This window comes from Terrapene carolina, unplaced genomic scaffold, assembly GCF_002925995.2.
Source record: "Terrapene carolina triunguis isolate 2854851 unplaced genomic scaffold, T_m_triunguis-2.0 Scaffold62, whole genome shotgun sequence".
Lineage (NCBI taxonomy): Eukaryota > Metazoa > Chordata > Testudines > Emydidae > Terrapene > Terrapene triunguis.
The window spans coordinates 44,866,566-44,891,821 of record NW_020664413.1 but is presented as its reverse complement, the minus strand read 5'-3'; the positions used below and the strand labels follow the sequence as shown (position 1 = coordinate 44,891,821).

The 25,256-nt window shown below is 39.9% G+C and overlaps 1 protein-coding gene across 2 annotated transcripts in view; it reads left to right on the top strand.

The window, feature by feature from the left end:
• NCKAP1 (NCK associated protein 1) overlaps nt 1-25,256 on the top strand; it is a 111,709-nt gene that overhangs the window by 57,387 nt on the left and 29,066 nt on the right. For both annotated transcript variants that reach the window (XM_026647627.2, XM_029910520.1), the window contains 8 exons: nt 5,437-5,582; nt 9,868-10,000; nt 13,599-13,718; nt 16,237-16,376; nt 17,713-17,844; nt 20,920-21,138; nt 21,537-21,667; nt 22,088-22,185. In XM_026647627.2, coding sequence (XP_026503412.1) covers nt 5,437-5,582; nt 9,868-10,000; nt 13,599-13,718; nt 16,237-16,376; nt 17,713-17,844; nt 20,920-21,138; nt 21,537-21,667; nt 22,088-22,185 — 1,119 coding nt within the window. The remainder of the gene's footprint in view (nt 1-5,436; nt 5,583-9,867; nt 10,001-13,598; nt 13,719-16,236; nt 16,377-17,712; nt 17,845-20,919; nt 21,139-21,536; nt 21,668-22,087; nt 22,186-25,256) is intronic.

The window sequence follows — 25,256 nt, the reverse complement described above, 5'->3', positions numbered from 1 at the left end:
AGCTATATTAACAAGGTGCCAGTGTATATAACTGAATTATGTTCCATTGCATTGGTCATTGGTTGCATTTGAGATAATCAGTATAAATGGCATATCTAGTATTGTCTTAGTGGTTTTCACATAAATTTCAGCACTGGAAATTCAACCCTGGATCTGAAAGTTGTGTTCTTTCTGGCTCTTGCATTATCACGGGTAATACAGATTCCTCAAGCTAAGTTCTGATCTTATTTACACTTGTACAATTTTTCTCTTACATGAGTCTGCACAGATGTAACTAATGGCAGAATTTAGCCCTGCCATTAGAACTTAGTTAACAGATCTGGTGCTTGAACCAAAATAGAATACAGTGCTCTGAATCCCAGTAATATTGGCTCTGCAGTGTTAATAGGATTAAAAAGTAATTAAAACTTTTTTATATTTGTAGAGTAAGTAGATGCAATTCTGAATACACACAGTGAAGCAAATCTGTTGAATGACTGCTGTTTTTACATAGTCACTTGCCAATGTATGGCCGTACTTTTCATTGTCTTTTGTCACACCCGTAATTGTAGTAGACCCCAAAGTACTTTTAAAAATGTAAATTGAAATACAAACTTTGCATAGGTAGCGCTTTCCTTTCCCTGAAATGTGACATCTGTTTAAGCATCACATTGCAATACCGCACAACCATTTAAGCAAGAAAGCAAAAAATACTGTGTATTGTTGACATGGAAGAATATTTAGATAGGTAAAATGAAATTTGGCATAGACATGGGTTTTTAACAAAATCACTGTAGACTTCCAAATATTAAGAGAATAATATTCCAAACCCTCCTGTTCTTGAGTGTTTTATTGCAAAGAATACTCAAGCAAGCTTTCCTAAGCAAAATTCCAGATTGTCAATTGGCAGGCCAATCATATTTCTGGGAAAGTATTTTTAAGATACCATAAAGAGCCTGGTTTCCCTCAGCTATGCAAAGAAGCTGTAAAAACAGGATTGGAAAAACAGGATTTCCCTTTTCATGTAACTGTTTTTCACAAATAAAACACATGCTCAAAGACCTTTTTGGATTTGGACCCAGGAAATCTTTGGCTACACATGTAATGTGACTAAAATTCTTTAATTACTTTACTCACATGTAACATCTGCAACAGTAGCAGAATAACATGTTTTTATTGGTAATTGCAGGGAGCTGCAGCAATATTTGTTTTAAAAAGAACTGGAAGGTCTCTTCAACAGAGAACATTAGTAGCCAAAACTGAGGTAGTAGATCCTCAAATGAACTATCTTTGTTGTGATAGAAATAAGAAAACGTCTATTTAAAAAAATATTTAACTTTCAACAAAAATTGGTTATGGGGGGGAGAACCTAGATTTCGTTATTAGTTACAATTAAGCATAAATCTGAATACCATTACATATCAGACTCTTATCCTATATGCATTAAATGGAAGGGTACAATTTATTTTTAAATATAAATGGAAGCTAATATAAGTCGCAATAACTTGTCAGCCATTGATGACAAATAGTTCTTGCCTTGCATTTTTTCAGCACTTTTCTGTAAATACATGAATTTCATACAGGCATACTGTAAATCCTGCTTTGTAACTCACCCTTTGCTGATATGAAAAAAGAGAATAACTATAACATTGTCTGTGCTAAAGGGGGCACTGGCAACTTGAAATCTAGTAATGTCTAGTAAAAAAAAGTTAGGTTGTTACTACACTTGTTCCTGAATTTCCTTGTCAATTTTTATTTAATAATTTTTCTACATTTTACAGTCTCTCTCCAATTGTTGTGTGACAATACATACAAACACACGTCTTATGATTCAAAAAGTGCTGTGGGCTGCACTACATAAGCTACTACATATCAAATTTTCCATAAAACATCTAAGTTGAAATCTTGGCCCCACTGAACTTCGTGGGAGTTCTGCCATTGACTTCAATAGAGTTGGACTATCACTACTAGCATGTTAAAAAGGACAGTACATGACATTTGTCAAAGCTTTAAAACCTTTTTTTTTAAAACTCTGATTATAGCTACCGCTTAGAAGCACAAAACTGAAGTATTTTTTGCCACCCATTTGTTTTCCATCCATCAGTCACTGATATGTTAGAAGACTGTTCATGAGTAGTATGTCTTTTTGATTTTAAGAAGTGAATTGAAGCATTTGTTTAAAAACTATATATCAAGAATTAGATAGACACAACAAAGAAATGCAGGAAAAATTAGATTCTTACTACTTGCAAGAGATGGGTTTTGCAGAGCCTATCAGCCCAGGTAGCTGCTGGCTTATGCCCATGCATTGAGAGCAGGAAGTGAGGTTGAGCCGTTCTGATTTTTCGAACATCTGGCAGATTTGGGTCCAGCTGTTCCTCATATCTACTCCTCTCCCTACATCTGCAAGAGAACATGTATAGTTAGTAGGAGAGAGGTTCTTGGTCTGTCAAAGGCTCCTTGTTTCCCATTCTCAGCGTGGCTGGATGAACCAGTCGTGTCAGTGTGGATCCCACTGTAGGTGTGTATGTGCCTGATGTGTGTGAAGTGAGCTTTTTTGAATTGCAGTGTCCAGCAGAGCTGTGCATGCAACCTGTGTCGTCTTGTGCAAAGGCATAAAGGGCAATTTGACTGCAACTCCTCCCTTAGTATCTTACCACCTGCGGCAACGAGACAAAACCCAGCAAGCATCTGACCTGCTACTCCTATGGAGCTTCAGACTCAGCAGTTTCCAAACTGTTTGTTTGTTTGGTGAAGCAAATTTATCTTAACCCTCCTTATTTTTGATTTGTAAATTTCCCCCTTTTCTCCCCTCCCCCCCCAAAAAACTCCCATCCCCTTCATTCAGTTTTCAGTATTTATAGCAGGGATAGATGCCTTGGGCCTCCCACCATGCCTACACTGCAGACTATCAGGGTTTAAACCCTGCCCAACCCGGGCCGGACTCATCCCCCTGGTTAATGGCCGTAGTTGGCGATTTTTCTGGTTCACGGTGAATAAAAATTGATTATTTAAAAAAAATTTAATTGAATGTTTTTAAATTTTAAATTAAATACAGGTATATTTTTAAAAATAAACCTATTTAAAATTAAATTTGAAATTGACAACCTGTGTGAAGGCGTGAATTTACTATAATCTATTAAAATTATTTGAATTAAGAAAGAGATAACTATCAGGATTGTTTGCCAAATATAACTCTTTGGGAGCCACCATGCCTCATTCCATCAGGCTAGGTCCAATATCACCTCAGACAAATGGGTGTTGGATGTCATCACCTATAATTATCCCATCCATTTGTACACCCTCCTGGCTACTCACCTCCCTTTCCGATCCCTCTTCAGGGACCTCTCTCACAAGCCTTAAAAAAAAAAAATGCAATACTTTGCAAACTCTTCTACAGCTCCTGTGTAGAGTAATACAGGAGGAGAGGGTTTTATTCCCGGTAATTCCTTATTCTGAAGAAGAAAGGGAATCTTCGTCCTATCCTAGACTCAGAAGACTGAACAGATATATATGCCTCCTCAGATTCAGGATAGTAACACTTGCCTTCATCATTCCATCCATGTCTACCCATACTTGGATGACTGGCTAATCAGAGGCAGATTACAGCAGGAGGCAGCAATGAGCCTTGAATATGCTGTATCCCTGTACATCTGGCTGGGCCACCTAATAAGCGAGGAAAAAATCACTCATGCCATTGCTGATGGTAGTTAACAGGAGCCCGGATCAACTCCAGATCAGAAAAAAATATATCTGCCCTAGGATAGGTTCCAGTCATTACAAGCACTCATATTCCAGTTCATATTGGAATGAACTACCATCAATGTCTTATGTCCACTAGGAATTTACTGTGTGATAGCTAATGTACATTAGTTATGCTATAACAGACACACACACTTTTTACTGCAAAAAAAAAAAAAAACAAAGCCTATCTTGAATCAGTTGGCCATGCTATAGTCTCTCACCTATCCATGGGCGGAGATTGGGGGGGGCATAGAGGGGCATCCCCCCATACTGGATACGTCTCAGAGGTGACACGTGGGGTGGGGGGTGCCCAGATTTCTCCCATAGTCCTGCTTCCTCCTCATGGAGGAAAGTTGAGGAGGCAGGACAAGCAGTGACAGGGCATTCTGTGCCTCCTGGTCACTGTGCCCACATGGGCTGTGTAAGGGGAGGGGAGGGAACAGCTCCTGTTGACTCACCACACAGCCCATGTGGGGAAACTGACCAGCAGGCACAGAGCACCTGGAGTTGCTGCTCGCCCCCGCACCCTCTCAGCCTAATGGGAGGCATAGAGGAATTTGCAGGGGGGGGGGGTCAGCCAGGCGTTCTCTGGTAGCAGGTCAGTTTCTCCTTCATGGGCTGTGTTAGGGGAGGGCAGGAAAGCTGCGACCTAGGAGAGGCAGGCGGCTGAACTGCCTCCCAAGCGTCTGTGCAGTGTACAACTCAGGTGAGTGACAGTGAATTACTCCTGTGGGAATTGGAATTCTGCACCTGGTTCAGCTGCTGGGGGGTGAGGGGGAGGACAGGATTTCTTCTTCCCCTGGAACAGCTGGGTCTGGTTCAGACCCATCCCCAGGAACCTCCGTGGCTGCATGAAGCACCACACCCCTCCCCTGCTTCCTGCCCCCATCACTTCTTAGCCGCAGCAAGGAAGGTCACTGTATGGGGAGCTTGCCCCCCGTCCACCCAACACCCTTGCATCCAGACCCCCCACACACAACCAGAACTTTCCCCACTGAGCCCCCTGCACCCAGACCCCCCCATCAAGCCACGCACCCAGAATCCCCTGTTGAGCCCCCTGCACTTGAATCTCTACCCTGCCAAACCTTACCTGCTCCTCCGCCCACCCCCGCCCCTTGAAGCATACCTATGCAGCTACCTCCAATTCACTCTTGGTTTCCATGCACACCCCGCTTCCATACTTCTTGGCCTATGCTCTTTTTCCTATGCAACTTGATACCTTCTCATAGTCTACACTCTCCTCTCCAAAAAAATCTGATTTGTTAAGGGAAGAGGCAGAGAAGTGGAAGGATACCATCTCGTGGCCAAAAGTATCTTAGCAGTGGCTATGTGGGAACACTCTATGCTCTGCTGAGAGAGTACTGCTTTGGTCCAGAAACTACCCCATTGTTGCTGTCATACCATGCCTTCAAACAGGAAATTATGGCAACACCTTAATATGTAAATTTGATTGTAAAGTGTTGTGGGTTCTAAAATTAAAAAAAAAATGGGACGGAGGATGAAGACAGGTGTTTATTCCAAGCTTTGATATTTTTAAAAAGCATGGGTCAAATACATGGTTGAACCACTCTTTAAAATTACACTGGGCTGAAGAGAAGTTTAAAGAAGCATTAATAACTTATATGCAACTACATATCCACATTATCTGATTGAGTTAATTATAAATATAAGAATATTATTAAACTATTGTCCTTATTCTATTATGTCCTACAGGCCTACACCAGTGTGTCTAAGGCTTCACTTAGTCTTGCCGACCACAGAGAACTTGGAAAGATGATGAATACAATTATTTTCCACACAAAAATGGTAGATTCCTTGGTGGAGATGTTGGTGGAAACATCAGACCTTTCTATATTTTGGTATGTCATTAATTTGACTCTAGAAACTTTGTCTTTATAACTTTGGTTACTTTAAGCCTCTTACACATGCAGTTTTTAAACAGCATATCATCTAGGAAGATCCAGCAATGGGAGAGTGGATGATAGAGTTCCTGGTTTTCTGTTTACAGTAACTTTATCCAGCAGTGATTTTTGTGTGTGTGTTCCTCATTGAAAATCCATATAGCAGGCGTATGCTTTGATTCATTCAAAGGGCAACAGCAGTCCCCATGATTATCCATCATTTGCCTAGCCGATATGGAGTTTGCCCTTCAAAATGTAAGTTTCTCAAACAAAGCTGATAAGCAGGCAGTAACTCTACTTTTTATTTACTTATTTATACGTTTGCAGTACATTTATCATAAGGATCCTAGCTAATAAGTATATTAAACTATATGAAATTCATCAATCAGTGTCAGCTAAAATAAAAATACCCTCTCCTCCCAAAGTAAGCTGAATTTAACCCCATAATACTTTATAGTATTTTTAAAAACAAAATCCTTTGTTCAGAACAGTAGTATATGTAAGTTGGAAAAAGGCTTTTCACGAGCTACAGATTGTAAATTATATTTCATCCTGTTTTAATTGAGAAACAGTGCTTGCTTCTGCATGATGGGAGCCAAATAGAAGACCATAAATCACTTTTATTCCTGCTGTAACAGTTTCAACTTCAGGACTCAATTTTACCCTCCAGGTCCACTGGGAGAAGGGGAGCTAACTGGAGCAAATCTGGGGGGTGGTGTACAGGAGAAGGGGAAAACAAGGCATGTTTTCTCTCTGCTATAAAATCAGTCTAGAGTCAAGTGCCTGGTAAAGAATAAATTTTATCAGGTGTCCAAAACTTGGACTTGAACTGGTGCTTCAAACCTTGCATGTCATTCAGAAATGCTTTTATTCGCAGTGTGTTAATTAGAAATAGCTAAGTTCAATATTTGGCTTTTTTGGGGGGATGGGGGATACAAAAAGTGCCTAGAATTAGCACTGAAGTTGAAGCAAAGCTTTGGTTCAATAGCAAAAGTTACATTAGAAATGCTTTATAGATTTTAGGGATGGAAGGAACCGTAAGTCATTTTCTAGTCTGACCTGCATAACACAGGCCATAGAATTTCTGTGAATTAATCTCGGTTTCAAGCCCAATAGTTGTGCTTGAACTAGAGCACATGTTTGCGAAAATCTACTCCAGATTTTAAAATATCCAGCAATGGAGAATTCAGTACGACTAGTGGTAAGTTGTTCCATTGGTTAACTACCCTCACTACTAAAAATGTGTGTCTTGTTTCTAGTCTGAATTTGTCCAGCTTCAACATTCAGCCATTGGATCTTGTACCTTTGTCTGCTAGATTGAAAAACCCTCTGTTATCAAATCCATTCCCTATTTAACTACTTATAGACTTTGATCAAGTCATCCTTTAATATTATCTTTGATAAACTAAATAGAGTGAGCTCCTTGAGAGTATGTCTTTACTGCAAGTGGAGGTGTGATTGTAACATGAGTAGGCATACTTGTATTAGCTTAAATCTAGCTAGCATCAGTAACAATAGTAGTGTAGATGTAGCAGTACAGTTTAGCAACCAGCGTATGTCTGAGACCTCCAGGATATTTCACTCATATTAAAGATCCCAATGATAATGCAGCTTTTATACTTACAAATTATATATAGGTACTTTAAGCAGCCAGTCATCCTGTTCTCTGTGATATCGTAGTCTGTAGCATACACCAACTATTATCCAATCTCGTGCTTTATCTGTTAGTGCATTGATCCATAAGTATTCAAGATCCTTTGCTTCTGAGTTGTCAGAATAGGTTATAACAATTTATTTTTAACATTCCAGTCTTGCAAATCTTTCTGCCAGGTTTCAGTAATATTATTTAGATTGACTTTATGCTCATAGATGAACAATTCTTCTAGTTTATTACCAAAACTCCTAGCATTGGTGTATAGCAGAGGTCAGCAACTTATGGCACGCGTGCCAAAGATGGCACACGAGCCGATTTTTAATGGCATGCTGCTGCCTGCCGGGGTCCCACTCAGCCTTTGTTCTTGACATCTAAAAATCCTGCCCGACCCAGCCCGCTCTTCTCTGCCCCCCGCCTACCGCTCTCTCTGGTGGGGGCAGGGGGCAGAAGCAAGCTTGGTCCTGCTGGCTGCTGCTGTAGGGCAGGCTCCACCGGCAGCCAAGCTTCCCCCTCCTCCGCTTCTTCCCCCAGCGTGCTGCATCGAGCCCCGCCTCCTCTCCATCCCTGCCGCCGATGGCCCTTGCGAGGGAGGGGAGAAGAGCAGCCCCAGCGCCCTCGTTGCTCAGACCGGTAAGGAGGCGGAGAAGAGGCAGGGGGAAGGAGGGTAGGAGTGGAGCGTATCCCTCTGCCCTGACCCCAGCTCCCTGCATCCCCCCCGCGACCCCATCCCTGACTCCTGCACCCTCCACACATACCCAGCCCCCCCACCCCTCTGCCGACTCCTGCACCCTCCACACATACCCAGCCCCCCCACACCCCTCTGCCCTGACTCCTGTACCCTCCACACATACCCAGCCCCCCCACACCCCTCTGCCCTGACTCTTGCACCCCCCACATCCCCACCCTGAGCACCAGGTTGGCAGCGGGCTGAGCGGGGCCAGTGGCTGGGACCCCAGCTGGCAAGGGGCCGGCAGCCAGAACCCCAGACCAGCAGCGGGCTGAGCGGGGCCGGCAGCCAGGACCCTGGCTGGCAGGAGCCAGTGGACGGAACCCCAGGCTGGCAGCGGGCTGAGCAGGTCGGCGGCTTAAGATCAGCATTTTAATTTAATTTTAAATGAAGCTTCTTAAACATTTTGAAAACCTTGTTTACTTTACATACAACAGTAGTTTAGTTATATTATATATAGACTTATAGAGAGAGACCTTCTAAAAAACGTTAAAATGTATTCCCGGCACATGAAACCTTAAATTAAAGTGAGTAAATGAAGACTCGGCACACCACTTCTGAAAGGTTGCCGACCCCTGGTGTATAGAATTTCTTCTTTTCATGTGCCTTGCTTAATTTTGTTCTTGACATCTAGAAATTTTGTGCTGAACTCTCTTTTCACCATTCCCTTTTGTTAGTTTAATGCAGGGGTCGGCAACGTTTGGCACGCGGCTCGCCAGGGTAAGCACCCTGGCGGCCCGGGCCAGTTTTATTTACCTGCTGACATGACAGGTTCGGCCGATCGTGGCCCCCACTGGCCGCGGTTCGCCGTCCCGGGGCGGTGGGAAGCGGCGCGGGCGAGCGATGTGCTGGCCGCGGCTTCTCGCCACCCCCATTGGCCCGGGACGGCGAACCGCGGCCAGTGGGAGCCGCTATCGGCCGAACCTGCCGCGTCAGCAGGTAAATAAAAGGTGCTTACCCTGGCGAGCCGCGTGCCAAACGTTGCCGACCCCTGGTTTAATGCCTTGAGGACCAAATTAGGTTAATATTATGCACTTCTGAATCACTCTGTTAACAAGGACATTTTATGTGATGGAACATGCCTACGTTAATGGGACAATAAAAACTAAACAAGAATCTCTCTGGTGGAAATAAAATAATTTTTAGTCGATTCTACGGACACTGGGGAAAATTATAGCAATTTTGAAGGATATGATGTAAGAGGGTACTATGGTTGATCACAAAATCAACATGGCACATTTAAATGGATTAAAAAATGGCTAGTTGAAAAAACCCTAGTCTCAAAATGTAATTAAAACAGGGAATCATTGAACAGGGTCTTTCCTAATGGGGTGTCTCAGGAATCGCTTCTTGGCCCTGGCAGTATTTCATATTTTTATCTATGACCTGGGAGAAAGTATAAAATCACTACAGATAAATTTTTCAGATGACACGTTGGGGAATGGTAAATGAAGAGAAGAGGTCACTGATACAGAGTGATCTAGAATGCTTGGTAAACTGGGCGTAAGCAAGCAATGTGTGTTTCAGTATGGCCAAATGTAGGGTTGTAAATCTCAGAACAACAACAAAAAAAAGCTGTTTGGCGCATTAAAAATCACACAGTATTTCATAGCTGAGAAATATAGGCTGAATACATAACTGTAAAGCCTTGCAGTGACATTTCTGGTGTCTGTGTGCGCACGCGCACACTCTTACCTGGCAGGTGAACTATGCTTTGTTAGAAATCTAACTGTAATCATTAGAGTTAATCTGAGTAAATGAAGACCGCATTACAGCCTCTGGCAATGTTTACAATATTTGTTTGCTGAAAGGTAACCATCAGATTACATTAATACCAAATTTTAACTTCCATTTCTAAACAGTTTTTATAGTCGTGCTTTTGAGAAGATGTTTCAGCAGTGTTTGGAGCTGCCCTCTCAGTCGAGGTATTCAATTGCATTCCCGCTGCTTTGCACCCACTTTATGAGCTGCACCCATGAGCTGTGTCCAGAAGAGGTAATTTCAGAATACTTCATGTGGATGTTCTTGTGTGATTTTAATTATCTATACTGCCTTGTTTAAAATATTTTCAGCTAATTAGCACTTTAAAAGTACACCGCACTGATGCATCACTGAAATGATGCATCTGTAATACCATTATGTTAGTTTACAGAAATTCAGACTGAATGGGAATAAAGCAGAATATTACTGATGTTGATCACGTTGGTTTATTAATAATTTGCAGTTATGTTAGCCTTTCTTTATCAAGGTATATAAGCATTATTATTACCATTTCAAAGAAAAGGAAACTAAGGCGCAGGGGTTAAATGACTTTCCTTGGGTTATTCAGTGGGTTAATGGTTTGAGTAATACCAAAAAACTCTTCACTACTAGTCCATTGCCCTATCAGCTTCTGTAAAGTTCTCTTAAATAACTTAAGTTTTGGCAAAATAAAATATTTAAAGTTAAGTATTCATCTAAAAATATTTTGTTTTGGTATGTGGCGTGGGGAATGGACTGAAGTGAGTAGGTTAATCTGTTTGGTTCCTGCATTGTATATCATTTGTATCTGGTTATGGATGCTAATTGGTGCCATATGTCCATTTAAAATGTAAAGACTGTTCTTATAAATGGTTTGTAAACATTTAAAAACTTGTAACCATATAATGAAAAAGGAAACAACAAGCTGATATCTCTGTGCCTTATGTTATAAATTATAACAATTTATCTGAACAATATTTGTAAGGCACTGACTTTGAACTATAGTATTATGCAAGAATTCATTGCACTGTGACCTACCTTTGGATAGAATGATAAAGAAAAGCAAGGATTATTCTCACAGAATTCTTTACATTTTCATGCTATAATGAAATATATCCTTCCATACACTTGGTATAATTTCATTGACTTTGGAATTACACCAGGGATGAATCTGTCCTTCTTTGTTTGGGGCCAGTAGAAGTATTCCTTCGTACTGCTCAGAACTAATCTGAAAACACTTAAATGAATAAAAGAGATTTATTGAAATATGCATGGTTTGGATTTCCCTTATTTAAACATTAAACTCCTTCTCCCAGTATATCTATACCATTCTTTCCACTCAGCTTTAAACAGCTGCAAACTTTATTTACATTGGAGAACCACAAAAAAATTTCCAGGAAAATTTCCATTCAAGACAAGAAGTGTCTTTCAGAACAATTTATAGGAACAGTAAAGAGATTCAGTTGCTGTCTACTCTACAGTAGTTACTGTAAATTTAGCTATAGCCAGAAAATGTCGCTACGGCTAACACACAGCTTGAATGTAGTGCATTAATTGTGTAATTTGGTCACAATTACCAATTTGAAAAATGAATCTTTATTATACTGTATAATGAATGGTACTGTACGTGTTAAAAAGTAAACCTGACTAGTGAAAGAAGGGTTTTCATTGAGGCATAATGCTAGAGCTGTGCTGAGCAAAAACCAAATATGCTAAATCCCACAAGCTGCATACAGCAGAGCTGCATGGTGGATCTGTTCAGTGGCTTGAGTGAAACTAAGCGTACATCTACACAGCAAGCCAGGATCCCATGGCAGTGAGGCTGAGAGCCGGGGGTCCACAGACTTGGACTGTGTAAATGTTGTGGCTTGGGCTCTGAAGCCTAGGGAGAGGTGTGAATTGGTTTACTAGTTTTAAAGTTGTGAATATTGTAAGTTTCTTTAGATGTGCAGTAAGATTTTGTTTGATCTGTGGTTTAAAATGTGTGTTTGGGATGTACAAGCACAGTAGGTTTATCTTTCTGTTTTAATATACAACTGTTTCAAATGTTGAAGCCACTATGCAGTAATTTACTGTACTCCAAACTTGTACAGACTGTAGAAGTTCACTAGGCTTACCAAATGCTGTGGTGGTGGTTGTTCACTCCCTTCTTCCCCAACATCCCAACATGTCACATGACCTAGCATAACAAGCACTGATCTGGGAACTCAGAACACCTGAGTTCTACTCATCTCTCTTCTGACTGGCATTGTTAACTTTACAAATATTTAGTTAGGCCTCTGAACACCACTGTAACGTAGATTAATATCATTATCCACATATTACAGATGAGGGAAACCGAGTGACTTTCTCAAGCATACCCAGCTAATCTGTGCCAGAACTATAAGGACTAAGGACTTATGATGTGCATATCCTTGACTAATCCACTAGACTGCAGTGCTTCTGAGGCTAATCACTTAAAGGTGATCTGCAAAAAGTAATGAGAGGAGGGGGCATATGTGCTGCTTTGATGTATGAAGAAGGGGCAGGACCATTTACTTAATGTTTACTCTGCACTTTGGGAATTTTGACAAAAAATACCCACTGTTAGCAGTGCAGTTCCACTGGCATTGGCAACGTTGGTAGCCCATGGCTCGCTGGCTTTGACAGTTTTCAGCAACTATTGAGGAATGGTGTATATAACTGTGAAGAAATATCAGTGGATTACATGTGTTTCTACATGCCTGAATGTTGACAGTAACTTTAAGCTCTGAACATGTGATATCTCAGATAAGTATTGGATCCATCATTGCCCATGCTGGAATTTAATTTATTTTTAACAAATATTGAGGATTAGACCATTTAAATACATTTTATAATGCTCCCTAGTCACCAGTTGACCTACTTCAGAGGTATGTTATTGCGCATGTTTGTCTGTAAACATGTGTGACCTAGCCCACTTTAAACTATGACTATATTTTAAACAAATAGAGTATTTTAATTGGGTGCCTTCTCTCCTGGCTTCAAATAGCATTGATAATTCAGAGAGAATAATCTGTTTACCACAGGAAGTATCAGAGTAAAACTTGTCACATTCTTTTTTCTTCCAGTATATCTTATATGTCAACTACTTCTAGTTTATTTTTCAGCTCTAACGACCAGACATGGGTTGTTTCCCACCAATCAGTGATTATTCTAGTGATTTGCACAGTACTGAAAATGCTTAAAATAAAAATAATAATAATAAAAAAAAACCCTCTTTGCTGTTGAATATGAACGAAAAGTAACAAAATGGAAAAGAAGAGATGATAATTCCAGGAAGTTACTCATTTTTTTCATGTTTTTCCATGCCCTTTGAAAAAAAATTTTTTTGAGATTTTTGTGTTTTGGCTTGTAATATCCAACCTTTTGGTTAAGGAGATGCTAACATTTAAATTAGCTGCTTAAAAACACTTTTTTTTTTTTTTTAACTTTGTTGGGTTTTTTTGTGGTGGATGAGGGAAAGAAGATATGGAGAATTTTTTCTTTGACCAGTCTCTTTTATTAACCACACTCAAAATAACTGTTTTGTAGTACAGCCGTATGTAATATACTGGTAGTATGTGTGCGTACATGCATGCGTAGGTGCGTACATGGGAGTCACTGCCCTCTATTGGCTAGCCGGTCGAAGAGAAGATAAGGGTTGTGTTACTATTGCAGCAGCTAGGGAATATCTCCCTTAGCCCAAGTGATGGAAGTTTTATTTTTGGAGCTAAAAGAGCAGGAATTTAGTCCTAACTCCCCTATTTGCAGTACATAGACTTGTTGCAGGTATATTATGGGATTGGCAGAAATTTGGAAAACCATTTTTTTTTTCTATTTTCTTTTTTGATAGCGACATCATATTGGAGATCGCAGTCTTTCCTTGTGTAACATGTTCTTGGATGAAATGGCTAAGCAGGCTCGAAATCTTATCACAGATATTTGCACGGAACAGTGTACACTGAGTGACCAGGTGAGAATTAATTTTTTGTTAGAAATAGGTTTTATTCATTTGAGACAGTTCTGAGAAGCTTGTAGTTCAATTCCACGTACACTGTAAATGTTGGTTTTAAAATAAATATTATCCACCATTAATTTTTAAGCTACGGTCCATTTTGGTCCGTTTCAAAGCCATAGAATTTTAAAAATTGTACATTTCATGATTTCAGATATTTAAATCTGAAATTTCCCAGTGTTGTAACTGTAGGGGTCCTGCCCCAAAAGGTGGTTGTGGGGGGTGTTGCAGGGTTATTGTGTGTGTGTGGGGGGGGTGTCATGGTATTGCCACTCTTATTTCTGCGCTGCTGGTGGCAGCAGCGCTGCCTTCAGAGCTGGACATCCAGAGAGCAGCAGCTACTGGCTGGGAGTCCAGCTCTGAAGGCAGCGCTACAACCAGCAGCGGCACAGAAGTAAGGATGGCATGGTATGGTATTGCTACCCTTACTTCTGCCCTGCTGCTTTCAGAACTGGGCCCTTGGCCAGCGACCGCCAATGTCTGGCTGCCCAGCTCTGAAGGTAGCAACGCAGAAGTAAGGGTGTGATGGCAGGGTATTGCCACCCTTACTTCTGTGCTGCTGCTGGCTAGGCACTGCCTTCAGAGCTGGGTGCCTGGCCAGCAGCCACTGCTCTCCGGCCACCCAGGTCTGAAGGCAGTGCAGAAGTAACGGTGGCAATATCATAACCCCCCTACAATAACCTTGTGACCCCCTTTTGGGTCGGGACCCCCGTTTGAGAAATGCTGGTCTCCCCCAGTGAAGTCTGTATAGAATAGGATAAAAGTACGCAAAAGACCAGATTTCACGGTCCGTGATGCATTTTTCACGGCCGAGAATTTGGAAGGGCCCTATTTATAAACTGTGATTTATGCAAAAAGAGGACTTATGCTGTCACAATAGGATTGGTGTTGCTTAAAAGGCTGTTTTGTGGTCTTTGTTCATCGTGGTGGTGGTGGAGAAAAAGAGAAAGTGTTAATAGTAAAAGTTGCAGAGAGGCTCTCCAAAGATGGGGATCAACGGTGGAGGTTTGGGAGGCAATAAGTAATGAGAAGGAAGGTTTTTTTAAAAATCACCATTAAGAACAGGAATAATGGCATAATTGACACTAAAACCATGTCACACCTTTATTTTCAAAAACTTGACTGACAACACATCTTTGGATAGCAGTTTAAGCTTTGAGTAATTCACCAGACTTGAGACCAGTGTTGCAAGTTTTGTGTATAATATGGACTTAGGGGGTGTCAAGATCAGGGACAGGTTTAGGTATGGAAGGGTTGTCAGGCTGTTGCTTTGTTGATTGGGGAAGGAAGGTGCTTTAAGATTGGGAGGATCAGAATTTGGCAAGTAATTTTGATGGGCTATATTTAAGAAGTATAGGAAGAGAGAAGAGATTATTTGGTCAAAGATTTGATTAGGAAGAGGTGCCTTATGTGGGAAAGGTAAGGTCGGCACTTTGGTGAAGAAGGTTTTGGTGGTGATGGGGAAATAAATAACATGAAAAGCAAATATATAATCTTTGGTGTTGAAATCTACTAGGAATAAGATTATGCTATATTACAGGTTGGTTGCAACCTAAAATTTTCCACAGTCCTGTGCTAAGTGTCTTGAAAATTCACTTCATTATATATATGTGTACTACCTGCTGTTTATTTAGCATGGGTTAATAGTTCATGATACATCTGAGAAATCTACAGAGCCCATCAAGAAACTTGTGGTTGTGTGCACATCTATATACAAATAGAACTGGGTGACATTTTTTTGACTAATAATTTATTCACTGAAAAGCACAGCTTAGGTCAACCTGAAACTATTCATGAATTTGATAGCCAAAACATACTTTTTCTGGGACTTAAACTCACTCTCCTGGGAAGTGAGAGACTCAACTTCAGAGCCCTTCTCTAGGCAGAAGGAGGGGATTAATGTGGGTATCTCCCATACCCTGGGTGATTGCCCTAAGCACCGGGGCTATACATTATAAGGGACATGGCACCACCATCACCACTTCCTCCTTTGGCTGTTTTGTGAATTTAGCCCAGGTCAAACAAAATATTTTGTTTACCAGAAATGAATTTTTTGTTGACTTTTTGATTCATTGTTTTTTTAATTTTCATTTTGTTTGACCCGACTTGAATTTTTATTTTTTTTCAGAAATGCTAGTGAACCAAAACAACTTATTTTCCCACTTCTTTATATAAATACACACACATATTTTTTTATATATTATCAAATTACTCCATGGCATTTATTCTCTTCTATTTATTTCTCTAAGTGTTCAGACACTCTGAGATCATTTTCATAGCTGTATTCCTAATCAGTTTTCCTTTTGGGCATATCTTGAAAGTGAATGAGGATGGGGTGGAGAACTTTCCTAAGCTGGAATTGTATACTCAGCTAAACAACATATAAAGTGGATTTCTTTGTGATGAATACTCCACCTGAACCATAACTTTATTTTTAATCTAATAGTGGCTAAGATTTTTTTTCATCCTCTTTTAGCTGCTGCCAAAGCATTGTGCCAAAACAATCAGTCAAGCAGTGAACAAAAAGTCAAAAAAACAGACCGGAAAGAAAGGGGAACCGGAGAGGGAGAAACCGGGAGTAGAAAGCATGAGGAAAAACAGATTGGTGGTGACCAAGTAAGCACGTTCTTTCGCTATTTCTTCCTCCTCCTCCTGCATTCTCCCCAATCCTTTTGTGTAAACATGGATATTTTCTTTGTGTTGATTTACATGGTTAATTTTAGGACCAGTAATAATGGAATTTTCACTTTATCTTTTGAATAAATTTACAGCCATGTAAACAAAGGGGTGGGGGTATGTCTCTCTCCTCCCTCCCCCATTGGCTGTGTGGAGAAGGTGGGGCTTACACATCCTTTAATCTACCCCTTCAGCATTCTCTCTCCTGGGCAGCACAATCCCACCAGGTAGTTCTGCCCCACTCAGAATTTTGGCTAGCCTGTGGGGCAGGAGAGCAGTGCCAGTTGCACCTTGCCACCAAACTGCTATCTGATTTGATGAAGCGCTAAGTCTCCTTCCATCCTTTGCCACCCCCACCTGTCAGGGAAGCTTCTCTGAATAGCAGCTGCCACGAGGGGTTGAAAGCTATTAGAAAAGCAATGCGATAGGAACACAGCAGGAGAAGAGTGCATATGGTAAAGGGGACAAAAACACCAGGATGAGGGGAAATGATGGAAAAGGGGTTCTCAAACTGAGTCGGGACCCCTGAGGGGGTCGCAAAGTTATTACATGGGGAGTCGCAAGCTGTCAGCCTCCACCCCAAACCCTGCTTTGCCTCCAGCATTTATAATGGTGAAAAATACTTAAAGTATTTTTAATTTATTAGAGGGGTCGCACTCAGAGGCTTGCTATGTGAAAGGGGACACCAGTATAAAAGTTTGAACCACTGTAATAGTGCTTACCATTATAGTTGGAAGTGCTGAGTATGTGTGTGCACTTTGTGAAGGAAAGCTTGCTGCCACAGTCAGCAATGGGGCATCAGATGGCTAGCATGAGTGGAGTGTTTGAAGGAGAAAGCTTACTTAGAATTTGTGAAATTAGTTAGTTTTAATCTTAAGAATTTTTTAATAACTTTCAGTGGTTACAACATATAGTCGCTTGAAGTGATTGTTGGATTACAAAACATAAATTAAGCAACCCCCTAAAGAAATTTTTCATTTTGGTGAACTGTGCAACAATCTTTCTTCTCTTCTGCACAGTACAGAGCAACACACAACCGTACCATCCTGCATTAGCCAGTTTTCTCCCAAAATCTGATTTTAAATTAACTAGGTGTGAAAAGCCTCCTCATATGATTACTGCACACTGCTAACTTGTTTTTAAAGGACAGAACTAGTTGATCTTACTTACTTACATAAAAATTGTGAGCAACACTCCCCAATAATAATGTGTGCTTGTGTTTCTTTGAAATAGTTTTGTAATTTCTCATGTAATTTGTGTGTCAATTTTTTTTAAGCCTGGACAAACTGCACACTGCACTTTCCGAGCTCTGCTTCTCAATCAATTACGTACCAAACATGGTTGTCTGGGAACATACGTTTACCCCAAGGGAGTACTTAACATCTCACCTGGAAATCCGTTTTACCAAGTAAGAGACTGCAAAATTAAATTTTTACTTAGCCAAGGAAAATAAATCATTTTTTGTTCTAACATTAAAAATACTGTGTGTATCTATTTCACAAGACTACTTTTAAAGATGAACTGCAAAGCTTTTAAAATAGCAAATTCTAAGAACCAAGATTCCAAATCAATTAGAATACATATGTAGGCATACAACATTTTTGAAATTTAAATTATATTTAAAACAAAATATTTGAAAATAAATTTCCTCTACTTACCTCCCAGATTCTCTGTTCCTAGTTCCATATTCTTCATAGGAGTCCATGACTACAAATCCTAATAGTACAGAGATTCTCTTCACACTGCCACATCCCTGCAGTGCTGAATCTTGTTTCCAGTGTTTGATTTTACCAGTGTTTGGAGGGGGGACTTAGAAATATGAACTCAAGACCTGGCAAGGAACCTAAGAGGAAACTTTTTAACATTTTTGCTTTAAAATAAAAAGTGCTGTGGGCTGGTGTAATGGTTGCTTGATGCATTACTAGGTGGGTTCTTGGCTTGGCTTGGCTTTTCCCTGTAGTAAGTGGGTGCAGTAAAAGGTAAATTTCAACCTCTTGTGAGAATTTCTCATTGTAAAAGCTATTCCTGTTGATCATGCTGGCGGTTAGCTTTGGTAGAGATTCTAACTATATCTTCAGTAAAACATAAGGTTTTAGGGGGTCTCTAGTGATCAGGACATGGTCTGAGGATACTTTTGTCTAGAATGTTCTCTTGATACCCTGGGAAGTGATGGTGACATAAAAAGGGTAAAAAAGTTGACTTTTCATGAAGTCCTGGGTTTAAGACCCTAAACCACAGTGTTCTCTGTAATTTTATTTTTTGCCTTATGGGTGGGTAGCAAGTCCACAAAAATGCTGAGTGATGGTTTTGAGGGGGTACTCAGGGCAGCCCCAAGCTAGGAATGGGATTTGCTATTCAAAGACTGCAATGTCTTAATTTTTTTTCTATTTCTGATGTTAAGTGGTATTTCTTCCAGAGGTCTGCAGTTTATCTTTATTCTAAGGATTGATTTCCTATCCTATATAAACATGTTAGTTTTTACTACTTTAAGCTTGTATATTTCTTTTTGTGATTGAACTATTGCTTATATTGCTATGCCAGCTTTATTTTGTAATGTAGCACTTCCTGAAATAGGTTTAAAAAAGAAAGATTGCATCAGAGGCAAACTTGTAAAAATAAATAGTAAAATGTTTCAACAATAAATGTCACTTGCTTCAAAACAAAAACAAAAAATTGCATTTGGTTTTAAATAAACTACAATTCTGCTAAAACAGTCATTTCATGTCCAGCTCTTCTTGTCCTGCCTTCGTAACGTGTATCACTATGAGCACAAACTTGTGTGTAATTATAATCTTTAAGTCTAAAATGACTACCAAAATACTGAATTACTTTTCAAGCTCTTTGACTCTATTTACTGTATAAAAGCCTAGTCCTTTAATGGGCATAAAATGTGCTCAGTACCTCAAAGTCAATAGGAGTGGAGAACGGTCAGCATCTTTTAGGATCAGGGTCTAAGCGGGCAGCTGTCCTCTAGAGGGTTCAGCATGGGACTGTGAATGAGTCTGATATATGGTTCATGCCTAGTATTGTTAACTTATTGTGTGAATTTGGGCAAATCAAGTTTTACTGCAGTTTCCCTGTCTGTAAATTAGGGCTAATGATTAAGGTTAAGTTTCTGTCACCGGTATTTTTAGTAAAAAATCAGTGTCAGGTTGCAGGCAATAAACAAAAATTCACAAAAGCCCACGAATTTACAGTCAGTTCTGGTGTGCTGCCTTTCCCCCCCTTCCCCCGGCTGCTCTTCTGGAAGCCCTGGAATGACAGCTGCTGCAGACCTGCCCCAGAAGAAGTCACAGAAAACGAGAGAGAATCATTTCCTTAATAGTGATTACTTGGCTTATATAAAGCACTCTGAGATCTACGGGTGAAAGGCACTATTTAAGTGTCGTGTGTTTTTCAGACAATTTAATAGGAAATAAAAATCACTTTTGTGGCTAAAATCATATAACCAAGAAATGCTTATGCAGAGTCCACTGACAAATGCTTAGCACTAAAATAATGAATGCTAACACAGTTGAAGGGAGCCCAGTAGGCTGACGCTTCCTTATGTAGAAGTGGTATCTTTTAATCCATTTTAAAAAATGAATATCAGGAAAAACTTCCTAACAGTGAGATGTGGTAATAATTTTCCAAAGGAAGTAGTAGAAGATCCATTAAACGAGACAATTAAAATTAGATTTGACAGACTAATTACAGATATGTTCTAGTCTTGAGAACAATACTGCACTTGCACAGAATGAACTAGATTATTTACTAGGACTCCATTTCTAACATAATACATTGTTTTGATTCAGGAAATTAAATTGTCCATTCTTAATATGCTCGGTTGTCTTTGTTTTGCAGTGCATGTAAATTAGATCACAAGCTGATCTGAGCCCCCAGCATGAATTAATTCTTTTACTTTCAATTTTGTTAATTAAATTTCCTTTTGTGCTTATTTTAATGATAAATTTTATTTTAAACCCTTAAAAAATATATAGAAATGGACATAAACTATAACAGCACCTTTGTACAAAGAATTTGTCCTAAATGGTGCTCCTGAGAATGGTTATAAATCAACTGGCTGGTGCGTCCTTTTAAGCCCAAGTATGTGTTCATGTGGTAGATAATTACAGCTAGTTTCTCTCATGCAAATGTATTTTGGGAGCCTTTTAAAGTGTTTTCTTGACCAAATTGCTTGTGGTTTAAAACTTCTAGTTCATGGGTCATTCACTTGATGGTAGACCATACTTCCCTGGGTGTCTTCATAGTGTTCGCTAAGTGTTTGTGTTAAGAATTCCCATGCAATTTTATCTGAGAACATGTATTATGAATACAGTATTCCTGCTGATTTCTCTTTTTTGAAAAGAGCTGCTATCATGTTTTAAATCTCATTGAGATATTCGTCTAAAAGTTTGAATACCCAATCCTTTATACAACCAGGAAGAATTAACTATTGCTTAATTTCATTAATGTACAAAGGTAACTCTTTTCTCTTTAAAAGGTCAATTGTTGGAATGACTATGTATAATCAAGCAACACAAGAGATTGCAAAACCTTCAGAGCTGTTAACGAGTGTAAGAGCCTACATGACAGTACTCCAGTCAATAGAAAATTATGTGCAGATTGACATAACAAGAGTATTTAACAATGTTCTTCTTCAGCAAACCCAGCATTTGGATAGTCATGGGGAGCCAACTATTACCAGTCTGTACACAAATTGGTAAGAACGTAACCCTATTAACATCTGTTGTGAGCTCTTTGTTTTACATTTAAATACACTTAAAATCTAATTAAACTGGATAGCCTGCATCAGGAAATTGGAATTGTGTATGGCATGAACACTTGCAAATTTGCAAGTTTCAAACAAGACAGATTTACTGTTTCTACCAATAGCTGTTTAAAAAAGAGTCCAAAAACTCACTGAACTCTTCTGGTTGCAGAGGGCACAGTTAAGCCATTGAAATGGAACTTAAGTGGTGTGTAAGCCTTATGCTGTCCTTCTGTACAAGGATGAATTTCACCCTTGCAGAACAATGAAACTTTTTTAATGTTATGAGTAGCCATGGTATCATTCTCATTGAACTAATATTTTTACATTAATTTTTTTTTCCTGCTCAGGTATTTGGAAACCTTGCTAAGGCAAGTCAGCAATGGGCATATAGCATATTTCCCAGCAATGAAGGCATTTGTGAACTTGCCCACAGAAAATGAGTTGACGTTTAATGCTGAAGAATACTCTGACATATCAGGTAAACTTTTTATGACATGGTTCTAGATATTCTTTGTGAGGGCTGTTTTTCATGTGCTTGAGACTAAGACTTTTAGAGAGATTGTGGAATACCAGTACTGTTTTTAGAGAAATATTCTATTATACAGAAGAATTTTGCCTTTCTCGTGTTCTCTCCTTGCTGTTTTTGTGTTATGCTACCCGGGGGGAAAAGTTCCAATTTTTTTCTTGCTCTTGCTGAAACAATTATTGGCTATGTACATGTGATTTGTTGTAAGTAAATACAGTAGGTGAACTTACTACCCCACTGTTATAACTTAATCTTTACTCTGTATCCAGTTTTGAGATTGCTCTGATACAATGGTATTGCTACATGTGTTATGGTTGTTAAATCACTGCAAAATAAATGTCAACATAAAGACAATTGTTTTTTCTTCCTTAGAAATGAGGGCCCTCTCAGAACTACTAGGACCATATGGCATGAAGTTCTTAAGTGAAAGTCTTATGTGGCACATTTCCTCACAGGTTGCTGAACTTAAGGTAATTATATTTTGATTTTTTTTCCCTATGCACATTTTATTTATAGTGCCCAAGAGCTATGCTTTGCATGTTATTCACTGAGTATTACCATACCACACTAAAACTGAAAACATATGGGTATTTTTTTCTCATTCGTATCTGTCATCTGTGAACACATAGTACACTTGAGCATATCTCTGTATCATATTCTCTCAATGGTTGGACTACGTCCAAAACACCGCATTTCTAAGAGCCCTTTCCTTTAAATTAACATCAAGAATCTGCTAATATATTAGCATATCTTGCTCACTTTGATTGCACTTAATTTCAAGTAAACTTTATTTTATGTTTTGCTATTTTTAGCTCTTTAATTTTTTGACAAAATTATCCTTTCCAGTTTGAATGGTTTTCCTTTCAAATAGATTGAGCTTTGTTCAAGTCGATGAAATACCTGTTCAAATGCAAGTTGTCCTCAGGGATTTGAATAGTTTGAGTGCTTTGGGACTTCATTATTACAGTGTTTTCCAACTGAACGTTAAGACCCAGTAGTACAGTGTACTCAAGTACAACTTGAAAGATTCTGTTCTAAAAAAAATTAGACCTACTATTACCATTTTACTATACAAAGCCAGGACAGCTTTAGTCAGGATTCATGGGAGTGATTGAATCCACAGAAACCCTTGCAGTGGTAGCACCTGTCCCAAGGGTCTGGGCCTGACTCCCCGCTCCCGGCGTTGTGACCTGGCACGCAGGCTGCCAGGCCAAACCTGAGCAGCACTGCAAGCCTGTGTGCCTTGTCATTATGCCTAGAGCAGGGAGCCAGGTCCAACCCTTTGGGACAGGACCCAGTGCTGCAGGAGTGAATATGTGGTGGGCTTTGTTTTCCAGCACACTCTTCCCTCCTCCGGCCTTCCCTTCCACAACTAGTGTTAGGATTGCGGTGCCAGGGCAGATGTGCTGCTGCGGGTGGTTGGTGCTTCCGCCCCCCAGCAAGGCTAAGAGGAGAAAGAGGAGTGCACCTATTAAAAAGGGAGGGTGCATCTGCTGCTGATACAAAAGCAATAAATCTAGTGTGTTGCTCTGCAAAAGTTGAATGGAAATTAACACTGTAAGTGGGTATTCCAGCAGTTTCCTACATATGCAACCAAATTCACGTAAATTAACACTGACAGTGGAAAAGTACATTTAATACATATTTATACTAACTCTTGTTAGGTGAACATTTTAAAATATCTAATAAGATTATTCTGATATTTTTGCCAGACAGTAGCCTGTTTATGCAAATAGACTGTGGGCTATAAAAACTGTGCTATTCATGTTATTAACCCCTCTAATATTGTAATTTATGGACTTAGTAGCACGTTAGTAGCCATATTGAGTTCCACTCTTTTTTTTCTCATTGCAGTTAGTGATGGGTTTACATTTATTTGGAACATACTGCCTGATATGATGGATGCTGACTTACTGTTTTTAAAAACAAACAGCTTAAATTCTTGGAGAATTTTTGATTTCCAGTTACATTTGTTCTTGAAAAAATCCTTTTAGAATACCATAACCCTTTTAAAGTGTGTGCACATCTATATACATTCATTCTCCCCACCTCACCCCATATGCATTTTCCTTCATTATTGTGAATTTCAGTGATATTGAATTGCCAGGGTGTATGATACCCTTGAAAATATGAAGTTAAGCAGAGATATTGCAAGCTTTCCCATTTCCCTAAACAGTGTGTATGACTGGTTGAGCCCCCTGGGGTGTCACCTGGTGTGCTGGGATGCCACTGATTCAGACTATACTTCGGCATGTGTGGGAGGTGGTACTTTCCTTTTCCCCTCTTCATGATGCATGGCTTGGGGAGGAGGGTAGGTTGTCTCATGCTGGTTCAGGGCATTGGAGCCATTGCTGTTACTAATGGGTAGTGAAGTTGGCAACATATTAGTTCTTATCTGAGGAACTGGAGTGGCTACTGCTTGTTGCCTAGTTGAGTAGCCATTTTGGGCTCCGTTTCAGACTTACCCTTCCCAGCCTTGAATTGGGATACTAAATCTTTTGTGATGCCTAGGGGTAGGCTGATCGCCAATTATGGGATTTTACTCAGATGGCAGAATTGGAAAACATCCTGTATGGGTTTTTACCTTCCATCTGGAAGACCTCTAGGGTGGTTTAGGGGGGTTACATTCCAGTTGTCGCAACTTCGGTAGTTACAATGCAGTTGGTAGATTATAAGGGGTCCATTTGAGGTCCCTGTAACCCATCAGCTATTTGAACATTGGTCCTGGGCATAGCATTGCATGGTTAAGAAGTATGCCTCAGTCTCTCGCAGCTTGTAGGTTCCCTTCTGTTATTTCTCCTGCCTTCAGTGTGGAGGAGGGGAGCCCAGAGTCCCTAGGCAGGCCTGAGGGCATAGGGGGCATGACCTTCACAAACACCTTCAGTTTTGTAATACCCAGTCGTTGGTGGTAGTTGAAGTCCGCAGGGGAACAACATTTCCAGGTAGTTTGGGGGTGGGTAACAATTTTGTCAAGTTACATAGAGTAATACTATGGTATTTGTGTCTCATTGTTTGTGTTCACATTATTATTTTAATTTGTTGTTGAATTTCCATGCTTACCAATTAATGTTTTCACCCTGTCTGTTGCAGACTTATAAGGCCTCTTTTATAAAGATGTTTGCAAAAGTCACTACTTGAGCCTTACATCTCCCTTCCCCAAATGTGTTTAGATACAACTTGTTGTCTCTTCATGAGCCTGCTTTGGTTGTAGGATCATGGAGTCCATCTTCTCTTTAGAGTACAGATGAAAAGTCAAAGTTTTTATAGTTATATGTACTCCTGTTAATGAGGTATCATTTTTTCCCTCATGTTTTAGGCTATGGCTTACTGCTACTCAGTAGCTGATCTATATTGGCAGAAGTCTGCTCCAATAGGACAATTGTTTTCCATGTTGGCTATTCTGAGAGTGCTTATTATCTTCCAATCCAGAGTGTCCCTTCCTCTGTGTTCCTGTTTTCGTCTCCCATCTTCCTTATGTATGTTCCAGCATTGGCCGTATTTTCAGGGGCATAAAGCACCAAACGGACTCTTAAAGAGTTAG